At 39.8% G+C, this 16,657-nt stretch overlaps 1 protein-coding gene and 1 non-coding gene across 2 annotated transcripts in view; one reads left to right on the top strand and one right to left on the bottom strand.

The window, feature by feature from the left end:
- The window catches only part of ADAM17 (ADAM metallopeptidase domain 17), a 53,070-nt gene that overhangs the window by 3,888 nt on the left and 32,525 nt on the right, over positions 1–16,657 (top strand). Inside the window, exons 2-4 of the mRNA XM_045084897.1 lie at positions 8,171–8,303; positions 12,655–12,785; positions 14,192–14,280. Coding sequence (XP_044940832.1) covers positions 8,171–8,303; positions 12,655–12,785; positions 14,192–14,280 — 353 coding nt within the window. The remainder of the gene's footprint in view (positions 1–8,170; positions 8,304–12,654; positions 12,786–14,191; positions 14,281–16,657) is intronic.
- Positions 15,492–15,598, bottom strand: LOC123393326. Its single transcript, XR_006608093.1, has one exon. It is a non-coding gene; the product is annotated as a U6 spliceosomal RNA (small nuclear RNA).

Below are 16,657 nucleotides of genomic sequence, written 5' to 3' on the forward strand. Positions count from 1 at the left end.
CACTTACATTTGATTGTATTTGATAACTGCTAAATATATACTCTGATCTAGACTTGTTCTCTGAAACGCCAAACTCATGTATCCAACTGTCCACTTGATATTTCCCTCTCTGTATTCACAGGCACTTCAGATATAATATGTGCAAAATTACTTCCTGTCTACTTGTTTGATGAGAAGGAAGTATAGGATACAATGTTTAGTCTAGGAAGAGACAGAGGTCCTGGAAATTGTGGAAGTAGCCTCAGTGCCTAACTGGGATTTGTGTATGGACCAGTCTGTTTCCTTAGAGGGTCCTTTGGGTTGTGCTGATTTTTCTTGGGCTCAGCATTTCCATGTGATTGGTTTTGCTGGGGAATCTTGTCCCTGCTGAAGAGTTCTTGGTGGGGAATTACTGAGGTAGCTCATCCTCCATCCCCCACTAACTGGTGTAAACCCAGAAAATTAAGTTTTTAATTCCCAAGCTCCGGGTCCACTGCCTAGCAGAGAGCACTGCTCTCCTTTTTCTCATCCTTTAGTCACAGGGAGGGATTCCCCTACATCTAGGGCCTAATTCACGGTACCCTGGCCAGGTCACTGTCTTCTCTTGCATAATTTGGGGAGTCCTGAAGGACATTCAGGTCCCATGGGTCTACTGCACAAGCATACTGAACACTTTACAGCAGTCCTGGCTTTTTCCTTCCCGTTTCTGACGCCAGAAGTGGGAACATGGCACTGAGAGTGTCATCTTGGGAAACCGTCACACAGCAGAACAGTGGAGAATGAGAAGAGGGCTACTGGGTTTCTGCATTACACTTGTAAGTTGTATTCCAAGAATATTCAATTTATTGCAAAAAGAAAAGAGAAATTAAGTAAAAAGTCCACAAATGTTCCTGGACTTATTTTGTACAACAGTTGATTGTTTTTATCCTGGGACACCTCACACAGTGGATTAAGTGTCGGCCTTTGGCTCAGGTCATGATTGCAGGGTCCTGGGATCAAGTCCGGCATTGGGTTCCCTGCTCAGCAGGGAGCCTGCTAATCCCTCTGCATTCTGCTCCCCCTGCTTGTGTGTGCTCACTCTCTTTCTGACAAATAAATAAAATCTTAAAAAATTTTTTTAAAAAACCCTTTAAAATATTGGTTTTATCTTAAAAGTGTTAACTCTGAGCTTGACAAAAGAAATATGGATATAGTTTGTCATTGTAGAAGTCAGTGGCGGTAAAAACATATCCCAGCGATGAAAGAATTTGGGTGTGAACGAAGGGTGGAGTGGCAGGTTTATCAAATCTGTAGGCCACTTCACACCTCCATGGAGAAAGCCAGTTTATTGCAGGCCTGGAGCTCCAGCTTTCTCCTTACTGTTTGAGAACATATAGAAGGAATGAAGTAGGAGCTGCTTTTTACTGCCCATGTCAGTGTTGAGAATCGTACAAAGCACATTTGATTTCTTCCTGCTTAAAATCACTGTACGACTTATCAGTAACATAACTGCAAATATACGATGACTTAATGCAGAAAAGTCCTTTGTAAATGAACAGTGTAATTGCACACTATATAAAGAACAAGATGTAGTTGGGAACTCCAGAATCTTTGAGCATCCAGCTGTCCCCTTCTGTCAGCTCCTCCCCCCAAACTGTTCCTACACATGTGTCTTTTTTTTTTTTTTTTTTTTTTTTTTTTTTTTTAAATCTCAGTGAACGTGGTGCCACTGTCTACCCACGTACCCATGCCAGAAACCTTGGGGGTCTTTGGGTGATCTCTGCCTTCATTGCTTGGGTGCTTACGAGCTGATTTCCCAGACTCTGGCCTTGTTCCCCTCTCACCCACGCTCCACACTGCAGTCCCAGTGAAATTTCTTAACAGCCGTTGCCTGTCCACAGTCCAAAATCCTTAACTTAGTTCCCTGGCCTGTTACAACTGAATTCTGCCTGCCTCCAGTCTCACACCTCTTCCGATCTGTGTGCCATTGCCGCCTCCAGCTTCAGTGAGTTGCATTTTTCTTTGAAAATTATGCTCTGTTTCTTGGGAACCTCAGCGAATGTGTTATGCCCTCTACTTAGAACCCTGTCCTTTCTTTCTTGGCAGTCTCCTCATCCTTCTGGTTTTTTTTTTTTTTTTTTTAGTTCAACTTTATTTATTTATTTATTTATTTTTTAAAAAAATTTATTTATTTATTTGCCAGACAGAGATCACAAGTAGACAGGCAGGCAGAGAGAGAGGGGGGAAAGCAAGCTCCCTACTGAGCAGTCAGCCCGATGCGGGGCTCAATCCCCGGATCCTGGGACCATGACCTGAGCCAAAGGCAGAGGCTTTAACCCACTGAGCCACCCAGGCGCTCTATCATCCTTCTGGTCTTAACTTCAGTACTGCTTCCCTGGGAAAGCGTCCTTGGCTTGCCAGGTGGGGCCCTCCTCCTGCTCTGTCCTTCCATAACTTCTTGCAGCTTCCTCTCTCTTGGTACTTTACATACTTAACGATTTTTTGTGTGGTGGTCTTTCCTCTGGTGTCATAATATCAGAAATACATTTCTCTTTCTTTTCCATTATATCCTTGGTGGCTCGAAGGTGGAACACTTCCAGTCCATGTTGAAGAAATGACTAGGTAGAGTGTGCTAGAAGGGGGGAAACAGGTGCAGGATGTGTATGCAAAAAGGGAACGGTGGGGTGGCAAATTTACAAGAGCAGTAAGGGAGGGCAGGTCTCTAAGACTAGAGGAGGCCAAGGGAGGGAAACCATGGCATGTGGCAGAGAAAAGTGGGGAGGGTTGGGCAGGGAATACCTAAATAAAGGAGTACTCTAGTCTAGTCTGACCTTTTGAATTGTGTCTGTTGTTTTCTAATTTTGTGTTTGTAGCCAGCTAAAATGAGAAAAGCTCAGTTGTTTACAGGACTCCTGGGACAACTTGGAGAAAGCACAGAAGGTGTTTTCATTCTAGAGAGTGCTGGGCAGCCATTGTGGAGTGCTAAGAGAGATAATGGCTTATACTTAAGTTTATTGAGAGATTTGGATACAGATAAAAGTATCTGGGAAGTGTTTCACATTCTGTTGAAACAGCTGTAGAAAGTTGAGATTACCAGTGGTTGGAATTTGGAGGTGAAGTACAGTGAGGTGGCTGAGAGGGTCCTTGCTCGTGAAGGGCAGTAGTGAGCGTGGACTCTCCGCTTGTTGCAGGAGGGAGCGCCTGTACCGTGTTGTCTGCGATGGCTCCAGGGCATCCAGTGTGCGATATCTAGTTATTATAAGAGGACAAATTACAGTTGAAACACATTAGTTAGGTATTTTGAAATGCTTTAGCAAGCCACATTTTCAAAGTGCTTATTACGGAAAATACACTTAAAGATAACCAGTGATGTTACTATCGTGCTCTTTCTTTTTTCTAGACCTATTTTTTTACATAGTTAAGACCATGCAATACATGGGGCACCTCGGTGGCTCAGTGGGTTAAGCTTCTGCCTTCAGCTCAGGTCATGATCTCAGGGTCCTGGGATCGAGTCCCGCATCGGGCTCTCTGCTCGGCGGGGAGCCTGCTTCCTCCTCTCTCTCTGCTTGCCTCTCTGCCTACTTGTGATCTCTCTCTGTCAAATAAATTTAAAAAAAAATCTTAAAATAAATAAAAAAGATAAAGATCATGCAATACAAATAGTTTTTTTAATCTACGCTTGTTTGTTTAATATGATAGTGTAAGTATTTTCCCATGTTCTTAAAAGCCTGTTGTTACCAGCATTTTTAATGACTGTAGTTTTTTTTTTGTCATTTGGAAGTGGCATATAATTTATCTGTTTCTCCATTATTAATTTACCTTCTTTCTGATTTTTGTTCTTGAAAATAATGCAAGGCTGAGTAAGGACCATCTTTGTGCCCAAAGCTTTTATCTTCACTCTGAGCTGCTTCCTTGAGCCTAGTTCAGTGGTTCTCAAACCTGAGTGCATCAGCATCACCTGGAAGGCATTTTAAACACAGATCGCTGGGTCTTAACCCAAGGATTTCTGACTGAGTAGGACTGAGGAGACCTGAAAACTGGCCTTTTTAAAAAAAAAATCATTTTTAAAAATTATTTTTTTAAATATTTCATTTATTTATTTGACAGAGAGATCACAAGTAGGCAGAGAAGCAGGCAGAGAGAGAGAGAGGGAGAAGCAGGTTCCCTGCTGAACAGAGAGCCCGATTCGGGGCTTGATCCCAGGATCCTGAGATCATGACCTGAACTGAAGGCAGAGGCTTAACCCACTGAGCCACCCAGGTGCCCCAAAACTGGCTTTTCTAACAAGTTCCCAGGTGATGTTGCTGTGTGGGGACCACACTTCAAGAACAACTGGCCTGTGTTATTGACAATGACACTACAGTATCGAGGTTAAGTTTCTCAGGCAGTAGGAGTGATTATGATCTTGAATGAAACTGAATTCATGTACCAACCTGTATCAGGGAAGTTGAAGAGCTGTAAAGGGTTGTATCAGCATCTCAGCCTTGAGGATTTGTGCGGCTTGTACACACGGCAGTGCTGTTTTTTGCAAGGTGCTGTGCTAGGTTTTGTGAGATAAGGGTACTGTGAATAATGCAACCCAGCTCCCTTTTGGCTGTTTTACAGTCTGTGAAATAAGACAAATAAAACAGAAAGCCAGAAAAAAGGTATTAACAAAGGGCTACAGAATTCAGAGGGAGAGGAGATCATGTTTGGTTAGCACATCAAAAAGTAGGAGGTCAAGAAGTAGAAAAGGTCCAGGAAGAGCTAGGGTTTTTTTTTTTTTTTTTTAAGATTTTATTTATTTATTTGACAGAGAAAGTGCGAGAGCGCAAGAGTGCAAGCAGGGGGAACGGCAGGGGGAGGGAGAAGCAGGCTCCCCTCTGAGTGAGGAGCCTGATTTGGGGCTTGATCCCAGGACCTTGGGATCATGACCTGAGCCAAAGGTAGACACTTTACTGACTCGACCACCCAGCTGCTCCTAGAATATATATATTTATTTAACTTTAAAAAAAATTGTTTAAAGAAGGCTCCACGCCGAATGCGGGACTTGAACTCATGACCCTGAGATCAAGAGTCACATAATGTACCGACTGAGCCTTCCAGGCACTCCAGAGCTAGGATATTTTTAAGGAATTTCGGAAGTATGATGTCAGTGAAGCTTGGGGTTTTCAGCCAGAGAAGCCCAAGTTCAAATCTTGGTTCTGTGCTAAATTAGCTTTGTGATATATTTCTCCTTGAACTTGTTTCTTCTTCTGTAAAAAGGGGATACTATACCAGGTATGTTGGTGTAGCTTACCTGACAAAACACACACTCAAAAATTATTGAATAGGGGCACCTGGCTGGCTCAGTCGGTAGAGCATGTGAATCTTGATCTTGGGTCCATGAGTTTAGCCCCACATTGGGCATGGAGCCTACATTAAAAAAAAAAAAAAAGTTGAATAAATGGTAAGTTTCTTGAAGGTTTTTCATTGGTGCTGCTAAGTATTGTAATTAACAAGGCCAAATCACCAAGGCCTATCTATTGGCATAAAAGTGATTGATGCCTTTTGAAACAGCCTTTCTATGGATTTTTTTTTTTTAAGATTTTATTTATTTATTTGACAGACAGAGATCACAAGTGGGCAGAGAGGCAGGCAGAGAAGAGGAGGAAGCGGACTCCCAGGACCCTGAGATCATGACCTGAGCCAAAAGCAGAGGTTTTAACTCACTGAGCCACCCAGGTCCCCAGGATTGTATTTTAAAGGAAATCTTATTGATGAAAAACTAGCGGTAGCAAAGAAGTGTGAACTTGCTGTCATTTTATTTAATATTATCTTGAGTTAGAGACTTGGATGGCTTTTTTTTTTTTTTTTTTTTTTTAAGATTTAATGCATTTATTTTAGAGCGAGCTCGAGCACACTGGGGGAGAGGGAAAGGGAGAGAAATAGACTCACCACTGAAAAAAAAAGCTCCACACAGTTCGATCTCATGAGCCTGAGATCATGACCTGAGCCAAAATCAAGAGTCAGTCGCTTATCCGACTGAGCCACTCTGGTGCCCCGACTTGGATGGACTTTGATGGAATTTACTTTTATCGTATAACTGCTTGCTTACCTATTGTTTTCCTCAGGTTTGCCCAAATATTGTGTAACAGCGAAGCATCTTTCTTTTGACCACTCTTTATAAACTGGCCCTGCCTAGTCCCTGTCTTTGCTATTCTGCTTTAATGTCCATGGCACTGACCTGTATTGTGTATCGCCTGTCTGTGCTACTGACCCGAGTGCTGCAGGAAGCAAGGACTTTGCTGTATTTAATGCTGTATCCGCACTGAGACCAGAGTCTGGCATGTAACAGTGAATTAATGATTGGGTGAATGAACCAATTGAGGATCATATTTAGGAGAAGAGGGAAGAGAAGAGTATTGGGTCAGTTCTTTTAAAAGTGGTTTTATGGGCATATTTAACCTCAGTAACAATATACTTGTATTTTAAGCTCCTGGTGGTATATTTTTAAGGCCATTCTAAGTCCGGTGGAATGATTTTGAATACCATTCCCTCTGTAGTGATATTTGTTGAGAGAAACTGAAAGCATCAGCTCACATATTTTTAGACAGTTTGTACAGAGACTCCAGTCACCAAAATTGTCTTCCAAAAACCCTCCTGGTTTTGGAAGAGGTAGCAGAGTTGCTGATGAAAAGTGACTGACATTGTAGCATATACTTTATGGTGTTTACTTTTGCTCTGTACCAAATAAAAACATTTTGTTTTATCTTTGGGGCAGCACATCTTTGCTTTCGTTGGGTTCCAAGTCAGTCGGGTAAAATAATTAATGTTGGTTTTTATTCAGGGATTAGTTTGGTCATATCACTTCTACTTTCTGATGTCCAGTGGATTGTTTGTTTTGCTGTGTCTGTTGAAGGCAGCAATGATTAGGATATTACCACTTTTTTGCTCTTTAATTTGGAAAATGTAATTTTTCTGTAAAGATTTTACCTTTGGTTTACTGAGGTCATTAATACATTTGTTGCTGTTTCATACTACACATTAATTGATAAGGTATTGATACAGCCCCAAGTTAGCAGTGATCAGGTCAAGTTGGTCACCTTCTTCTTAGAAATTCTAAGCAGGCAAGCCAGAAATGCCTTTAATTTAGAATTTAGCTGATTGTGTAATATGATGTAATGTGATACTCAGAGATATCAAAATTATTACATCTAGTATGGATATGAACTCATGATTCCCTAATTGTCACAAGTATCTTTCCTCATTGATTTGTTTGATCTAGGATCTAGGTTCACACATTGTGTTCTTGTCTATAGTAGTCCCTACTTACCTGTGGGGGATACGTCCCAAGACCCCCAGTGGATGCCTGAAACTGTGGATAGTACTGAACCCTAGGATAGAATGTTTTTCCTTTACATACAAACCTGTGGTAAAGTTTCATTTATAAATTAGGCATAGGAAGAGATTAATAACAGTAATAATAAAATAGAACAGTTATAACAATAGACCATAATAAAAGTTACATGAATGCGGTCTCTCCCAGAGTCCTTTTTTTTTTTTTTTTTTTTAAATGAGCTCTCTGCCCAGCGTGGGGCTTGAAATCACAACTCCAAGATCAAGAGTTGCATGATGTATTATCTGAGCCAGCCAGGCAGGCGCCCCTCCTAAGGTCTTACTATACTTACTCGTCTTGTGATGATGTGAGATGATAAACTGCATAAATGTTGAGATGAAGTGAGGTGAGTGATACAGGCATTTTGACCTCGTGTTAGGCTCACATACTGAGAGCCACCCACACTGACAGACTCACTTCTGATAGACCACAGTTGACTTTCGGGAACTGAACCCTCTCAACTGGAAACCGCAGATAAGGGAGGACCATTGTATTATGTCTTTGCTTGTCCCTTCTTTCCCAGACCATTTATTTCCTGAAGAAACTGGGTTGTTTAAAATTTTGTAGGGATTCTGACATTCTGGATGGAACTGATTGTTTTCTAAGGTTGTTAGTTAATTTGGCAATCTAATCCCTTTGTGTCTTAAAAACTGGAAGTTAGGTCTTGATTAAATTCAGCTTAATTTGTGGGTTTTTTTTGCTTTTTATTTATTTTGGCAAGAATGCTTCATAGGTTGTGCTTAGCACTTCAAAATGCATTGTCAGAAAGAGTTTCTTGTCAGACTTTATCATTGTAGTGATACTACAATTAATTAGTAAGTGTAGGTGTTAATAACCTTTTTACCTTTGTTTCAGAAAAGCTTGATTCTTTACTCTCAGACTACGATATCCTCTCTTTATCCAATATCCAACAGCATTCAGTAAGAAAAAGGGATCTACAGGCCTCAACACATTTAGAAACACTACTGACTTTTTCAGCCTTGAAAAGGTAATTTGGATTATTTATAGAAAACTTTGCGGGCAATGGGGGCTTAGTTTGGCAAAAGTAGAAGAATAAGGGTGTTTACTGGGGTCTTAGGAAGTTACATTTTAAAAATTTGTAATATAATTACAGTCAGTAATAATTCTTATATTGCTTATTGCTTATTCCAAAATTCATAGTGATGATTATTAAAAACAAACAAATGGGTGTTCCAAAGGTATTAATGATGGTAATGATGTTTATGGGATTCTAAAAAAGGATTTTAATTAATTGAATGGCTTTTAATACCCTAAAATATTTTTTTTCTACTTTAGAACCATCAGCTGTGTACTAACTAATATCTTTATTTTATGTATGAAGACACTGAGGTTTAGAAATCAAAGATTTGTTCAGGACCCCATAGCCTTGTGGTAATAAATTAATATAGTGCCATAAATCAATATGGTCTCTCTGGGTAGTAATTTTGCTTTCTCTTAGTTTTGCAGATGTAAATCTATTAGATAATTGCAGGTCTCGTTCTAAAGTCTTTTTAGGGAGCTTTACTAATATCAAAACACACCCTGAGAGAATGTAAATGGGCTGAATCACTCTGTATTTGAAGGCGAGGCTACTTCCCCAACAAATGATGAAGGCCTGTTTTTACTTTTTTAAATCTTTTTTTTTTTCTTTAAGATTTTGTTTATTTATTTGAGAGAGAGTGAGAGAGAGAGAATGAGCAGGGGGAGGGGTAGGGGAGAAGCAGACTCTTTGCTGAGCAGGGAGCCTGATGTGGGGCTCAGTCCCAGGACTCTGGGATCATGACCTGAGCTGAAAGCAGTTGCTTAACTGACTGAGCCGCCCAGGCTCCCCACAGCAAATATTTTAAAAAAAGAAAGTAATACATTCACTTGGTTTAAAAAGCGAACTGCGGAGGGTATAAGAAATTTTCAGGTGCTCCTCAAACTTTGCAAATGCATAAGTTTCCCAAATTTCTAAAAGATTTTAGTGCATATTTTTTGCATATAGATCTGTGTACATGTAGGTAATACAGGTAAGTAGATTTATCTCCTTTTTAACAGCTGCATAAATATTTCTATTTCATAGAACTGTAATGGTTTGTTCGCTAATAACCCATAGATACATATTGTTTAACTGAAGTGATTTTTGTTTTCTGTAGCAAACAGCGCTCTGATAACTATCGTTGTGACTATACCTTATTTAGGTATTTTTATAGGATACATTCCTGAAAGGAGAATGAGTCAAGGGTATACATACTGTAAATGTTTACTGTTGTTACCATATTTCTTCCTAAAGACATTAGCCCAGTTTGTTGTTCTAGCAGCAGTGTATGAGCTTACCGATAACCTGTAAGGTTATCCTTAGAGGATATATCCTTATCCTTACATATATCCTTATCCTGTAAGGATAACCTTACAGGTTATAGGTAAGGATATACCTTACAGGTTATCGGTAAGGATATATAATCCTTGGCAATACTCGTTTTTATCAGCCCTTAATTTTTGTCCCTGTGAAAAGGGATAGAGTCTCATAGTTGTCTTGATTTTCATTTTGTGTGAAATTGAGCATCTTTTCATGTGTTTATAAGTCATTTATTTTTCTGTGTCTACCTTTTTGTATCCTTTTATCATTCTTCTGATTGGTTTATTCTGTAATGCTTAGTATATTTATCATATGTATAACTGATATCTCATGCAAATACATTTTATAATATCTTTTTTGGCTTTTTTAAAGTTATTGCCATTATCCTTAGATTATTTCTGAATAATTTCTATCAGAGTTCATAAATTGTTGTGTTGTTTGTTCCAGACCTATAGTAAATTTGAGCAGTGATGATATTAATCATAGTCCTAGTTTGTCCGTTACTTTGTGTAATTCACTTTGTGTGTGCTATCTCTAATTCTCATTGTGCTCCACAAAGTTTTCGTTCCTCTGCTTTTGGGGGGAAAAAATTGAGACTCAGAGAAGTTGGGTAACTTGCTCAAGGTCACTCAACTAGTAAGTGGAAGATAAAGGATTTGAATTCAAGCCTGTGCTATTTTAGCTGTGCTGATAGGGATTTTGGTGAAGGAGCAGGTATAGTAGTAAACGGTAAATAGGAGCAAAGGATAAGGGGAAAACTGCAAAATAAGAACTCAGAAGTTAGCTTTCTAAGTTTCTTTTTTCAGTTTAGGTTGGAGATGTCTTGTAAAGTTTTTTCTATGGGGGAAATACTCCCATAACCTCACACATTCCTCTCTTCTGGGTCTCATAGATGTCACTGATTTTTTTCTTTTTTCAATTTTATTTATTTGCAGGGAACACAAGCAGGGGGGAGTGGGAGAAGTGGGAGCCCAATTCAGGGCTTGATCCCAGGACCCTGGGATCATGATCTGAGCTGAAGGTAGACGCTTAATGCCTGAGCCACCCAGGCGCACCAGATGACATTGATTGTTTAAGAGAATGTTCAACAATATCTGTGTATTATCTCTCTGTGTAAGGAGGCAGGGAGGTTTGTAATTTATCTTACAGAGTTTCCATCAAGTTTTTTTTTTTTTTTTTTTTAAGGTTTATTTATTTATTTGACAGAGAGAGGCATAGCAAGAGTGGGAACACAAGCAGGGGGAGCGGGAGAGGGAGAGGTAGGCTTTCTGCCAAGGCAGGAGCCTGATGTGGGGCACGATCCCAGGAGTCTGGGATCATGACCTGAGCCAAAACTAGGTGCTTAACCACTGAGCCACCCAGGCACCTCCTCTGAAGTGTTTAAATGGAGATGTATCTAACCGTGCAGGAAAACTTTGGACCAGGTACTTTAAAATAGTTTATTTCATTTAACCCTCCAAAACTATTCAGTTAGTAGGTGGTATTATGGTATTATTTTCATTTGTAGATGAAAATACTTAGGTTCAGAGGTAAAGGCCAAGATCAAGCACTAAGTGGTGGAGACAGGATTTGAGCTAGGTTTGTCAGACTCCAAAGCCCTTTCTGTTACACTGTTACACATTTGAAATGATCAGTTTATATAGGGCCGAACTTACCAATGTGAAGATGCTCATTACTAGATGGTAATTGTAAAAGATCAGATTTTCTGGTTTCTGAAACTGAATAATGCATTTAGAATAGGCTTGCCTTTTTTTTTTTTTTTTTTTTTTTTTTTTTTTTTTAAAACAAAGTCATCAGTGTAACGGAAAAAATCGTAGCTGTGAATGTGTGGGAAGATATGTTTTAGGAGAACAGGAGAAGATGGTCTAAGGATTTTTGAAATAATGTTCTATTGTCTCTTTCCCTCTGACCATTAAAAAACCACCAGCGAACTAAAATTACCTTGTTTTGCTCAAAAAGTTAAAAATACTTGTTGCTATGGAGACAGCCCCAGTCTAGATTCTTTCTGGCAGTGTAGACTTAGGCAAACCCACGGGAAGTAACATTTCATAGTTTCAGCCCCACAGTTGACAAAATTTGTTCCTGTGGTTGAGATGAAAAACATACCTTTATCTTTGGTATTCATGGGCACATTGAAAGGGTAAATAATAATTGAAAAATTCTTGCTCACCACACCCAGATTTATGTCAGAACTGAAACTGGTAGAAAACAAAAGAATATTAAGCTGACTAAATAACTAAGTATGTATTTTAATGTCTATGTTGGATATCTTACATTTATTTTCCTCGTAGGAATTGCAGATTAATTTTTTTAAAGAGACGTTCTCTTTAGAAGGAGAAAAAAAAGCATGAGTGCTTTTAAATATAGAAAGTAGCAGTGATTAATTTTGCAGAGCAATAAAACCGGCTTGATTGCTAGAGCAGCACTGTGTAGGCTTTTGAAATACAGCATTTTGGTTTCCAGGTTCATCCTTTACTAGCTGTGTAACCTTGAGTGTGTTGATTGACCTTTAACTGGCGATATTTACTGTGTGAAGTGGAGACAGCATAAGCAGAGCATGTAGCACTGAGTAGGTGTTCAGTAAGTCATACCTAATACCAGGCATTGGTAAATTTTTTAGACAAGCAGGATTTGGACTTAAACTGTCCATGTGTGTTTCCTTATTCTTCAGTCTCCAGGAAATATGAACCCATAAGCTGTTTGAATATTTTTCCTCCTAATTCTAGTCTTTTGTTTTGCTGAATTCTTAACAGCCTAAAGAAATTTGTCAAAAAAATTTTTGTCTATTCGTCTTTGTAGGTGACATAATGCTAAATACCTAGTAAAACAGTGATAACTTGCATAGTCTTTTATTAATGTCAGCTCTCAAGTTATTTTTAAGTAAGCTTAATTTTATGTGCTTAGAATAAAATTTTATGTGAAAATTTTATGTGCAGTAAAATTTTATGTGAAAATTTTATGCGCTTACAGTAAAAAGTGGATGCATGTTTTTCTTTAGGCATTTTAAATTATACCTGACATCAAGTACTGAACACTTTTCCCAAAATTTCAAAGTCGTGGTGGTAGATGGTAAAGACGAAAGTGAGTACACCGTGAAATGGCAGGACTTCTTCAGGGGACACGTAGTTGGTTAGTATGAAGCTTGTTTGTTTGCCCTTGTGTCTGGGGGTATTAGGTGTCCAGATCTAGTTGGATTCATATTCTTTTTTGGTGGGAGGAAGAAGGGGTGTCAAAGGACTGCTTTTCGTTGTATCTAAGCTCTGTAAGTTTGAACGGAGGAACGGTCAAACAGGAGGAAATGAGGATTATCTTAGCATGGATACTGATTGTCTATTTTAATGATTACAGTGAATTTCCTCCTTTTTTTTTTTTTTTAAGATTTTGTTTATTTATTTGTGAGAGAGATCACAAGTCGGCAAAGAGGCAGGTGGGTGGGTGGGGGAGGGAGGGAGCAGGCTCCCTGCTGAGCAGAGGGCCTGGTACAGGGCTTGAACCCAGGACCATAAAATCATGACCTGAGCCACCCAGGTGCAGTATTTCCTCCCATTTGATAAGAATTTAACCTCTTGTCTCCAGGGAAGGATCGTAGGCTTTCTTTATGAGATTTTAAACAGGGAAGCTAGGAGGTAAAATAATTGACTTTATGATTCTGTTAAGTACTTATCTAAGATGATGTATCAAATGAGCAATTGTGGGCTTACTTGTGGAACTTCCTTTGCAGAAAAAGAAATGGCATTAAAATCTGCAAATAGGGCGCCTGGGTGGCTCAGTTGTTAAGCATCTGCCTCCACTCAGGTCATGATCACAGGGTCCTGGGATTGAGGCCCACATTGGGCTCCATGCTTGGCAGGAAGCCTGCTTCTCTCTCTCCCACGCTCCCTGCTTGTGTTCCGGCTCTCTCTGTGTCTCTCTCTGTCAAATAAATAAATAAAATCTTAAAAAAAAATCTGCAAATAGAGCAAGCCTTGTGTGTTCCAGATTATGCTTTCTGCCCTCCTCTTAGTTTATTCGTGTTCTCTCTCTCTCTTTTTTTTTTTTTTTTGAGGAGGGGGTGGAGGGGGCAGAGGCAGAGGGAGAGAGAGAATCCTAAGTAGACTCCACACCAAGCGCAGACCCTGTGGGGGCTTGATCTCACAACCCTTAGATCATGACCAAGCTAAAATCAAGAATTGGATGCTTAATCAACTGAGCCACCCAGGCACCCTTCTCTTAGTTCTTTCTTAACCAGTAATAAGTGATGTTATTTCGGAAGAACATCTACACGTTTGTTTTTGGTTTTGTTTTATAACACACTGGGAAATTTTTACAAGAAGATTGAGGGAAAGAGAAAGGTTTCAGATGAGTTGAGGCTACTCGTTGGAGATGTGACTATCTTGCTGCTTACTGGGGCCTCTGTTTCTTTGTGGCAGATTTCTACAGTACCTAGGCGCATTCCACTCTGATGAAGGACTCTGTTGATTTTTATTGACACTAGTGCATAGTTTATTTTTTGATGTAAGTATTTCTTAATGATGGATTTTTCTTTTTCTCTTAAGGTGAGCCTGACTCTAGAGTTCTAGCCCACATAGGAGATGATGATATTACAATAAGAATCAACACAGATGGGGCGGAATATAATATAGAGGTAAATCTATATGTACATTTTGTTGGGGGAAGAGGGAGCTGTTAAAAAAGCCATTTCCCAGTTGTTTTAAGAAGACAAAGGTCTTTAATTATACTTACTTCTTTTTTCCTTGTGTTTGAAGTTTTTTACCAGTGAATTAGATGATTTTTTAAAATAACTAAAAAAATTTTTTATAAACATATAATGTATTATTAGCCCCAGGGGTACAGGTCGGTGAATCGCCAGTTTTACACACTTCACAGCACTCACCATAGCACATACCCTCCCCAGTGTCCATAACCCCACTGCCCTCTCCTTACCGCCACCCCCCCACTCCCCAGCAACCCTCAGTTTGTTTTGTGAGATTAAAATTCTCTTACGGTTTGTCACCCTTCCGATTCCATCTTGTTTCATTCATTCTTCTCCTACCCCCCAAACCCCCTACGTTGTATCTCCACTTCCTCATATCAGGGAGATCATATGATAGTTGTCTTTCTCCGACTGACTTATTTTGCTCAGCATAATACCCTCTAGTTCCATCCACGTCATCGCAAATGGCAAGATTTCATTTCTTTTGATGGCTGCACAGTATTCCATTGTATACATAGACCACATCTTCTTTATCCATTCATCTGTTGATGGATATCTAGGTTCTTTCCATAGTTTGGCTATTGTGGACATTGTTGCTATAAACATTTGAGTGCACGTGCCCCTTCGGATCACTACGTTTGTATCTTTAGGGTAAATACCCAGTAGTGCAATTGTTGGGTCATAGGGTAGCTCTGTTTTCAACTTTTTGAGGAACCTCCATGCTGTTTTCCAGAGTGGCTGCACCAGCTTGCGTTCCCACCAACAGTGTAGGAGGGTTCCCCTTTCTCTGCATCCTCGCCAGCATCTGTCATTTCCTGACTTGTTAGTTTTAGCCATCCTGACTGTTGTAAGGTGATATCGCATTGTGGTTTAATTTGTATTTCCCTGATGCCAAGTGATCTTGAGCACATTTTTATGTGTCTGTTGGCCATCTGGATGTCTTCTTTGCAGAAATGTCTGGTCATGATCTCTGCCCATTTCTTGATTGGATTATTTGTTCTTTGGGTGTTGAGTTTGCTAAGCTCCCTATAGATTTTGGACAGTAGCCCTTTATCCGATATGTTCTTTGCTAATATCTTCTCCCATTCTGTCATTTGTCTTTTGGTTTTGTTAACTGTTTCCTTTGCTGTGCAAAAGCTTTTAAAAATATGGAACGCTTTACAAATTTGCATGTCATCCTTGTGCAGGAGCCATGGTAATCTTCTCTGTATCACTCCAATTTTAGTATATATGCTGTCGAAGCGAGTACTAGATGATTTTTTATAAAAAAGAAGGTAATATTTTCTACACATCTGAGAAGCCGTCATAAAATGCACCCTGTATTTCTAAATGCCATAACTGAAAGAAGGTCACACGTGGAATGGATAATGGGAGGAAAAACTTTCTTTCTCTCCTGATTCATTTTTTAATTCTTTCTTTAATAATTCTACTGTAAGTATAAATGTTCTTAAAGCCAAAGTCAAGTCTTATTTCTCCTGTTCCCTCTTAGATGCTCAGGAAATGCAAGATCAATAAAAGGTGATAGTTCGTATTCTGAGAAGTTAAAAGAGGAAACTCTTTTAAGGCTCTGGGCTGCTCTTGCACTGAAGTACTAGCAGTAGAAACCAAATTAGCTATTTTGTACAGGCTGTATAACCCTGTGTCCTACACTAAGCCAGAAAACAAAACGTTGCCACAGATTTATGGATTGAAGCTTCTGTTTCTAGGAAGATGCGAATACTCTGGGTGGTCGTGACTCTGAACCAGCAGCTGTGGGGAAACAGTAATTACGGTTGGTCAGATTGAAAGTTTAATGTGGGGGCGCGTGGGTGGCTCAGTGGGTTAAGCCACTGCCTTCGGCTCAGGTCATGATCTCAGGGTCCTGGGATCGAGTCCCGCATCAGGCTCTCTGCTCAGCAGGGAGCCTGCTTCTTCCTCTCTCTTTCTGCCTGCCTCTCTGCCTACTTGTGATCTCTCTCTGTCAAATAAATAAAATCTTTATAAAAAAAAAAAAAAAGAAAGTTTAATGTGTATCTGAGTGCTGATTGGGTTAGGACCACATGCTGGTGCTATAAATGCTGTAAATTTTTTTTTTTAAGATTTTATTTTTTGACAGAGCACAAGCAGGGGGAGGGGCAGAGGGTGAGGGAGAAGCAGGCTCCCTGCCGAGCAGGGAGCCCCATATGGGGCTTGATTCCAGAACCGTGAGATCATGACCTGAGCCAAAGGCAGATGCTTAACAATGGAGCCACCCAGTGTCCCAATACTATAAATTTTAATAACATCCAGTTTGCATGGCTGCTAGTCATTTGTCCATCCTTGTGAAAGA

The sequence above is a fragment of the Mustela putorius genome, unplaced genomic scaffold, assembly GCF_011764305.1.
Source record: "Mustela putorius furo isolate JIRA1106 unplaced genomic scaffold, ASM1176430v1.1 tig00000813_pilon_pilon_pilon, whole genome shotgun sequence".
Lineage (NCBI taxonomy): Eukaryota > Metazoa > Chordata > Mammalia > Carnivora > Mustelidae > Mustela > Mustela putorius.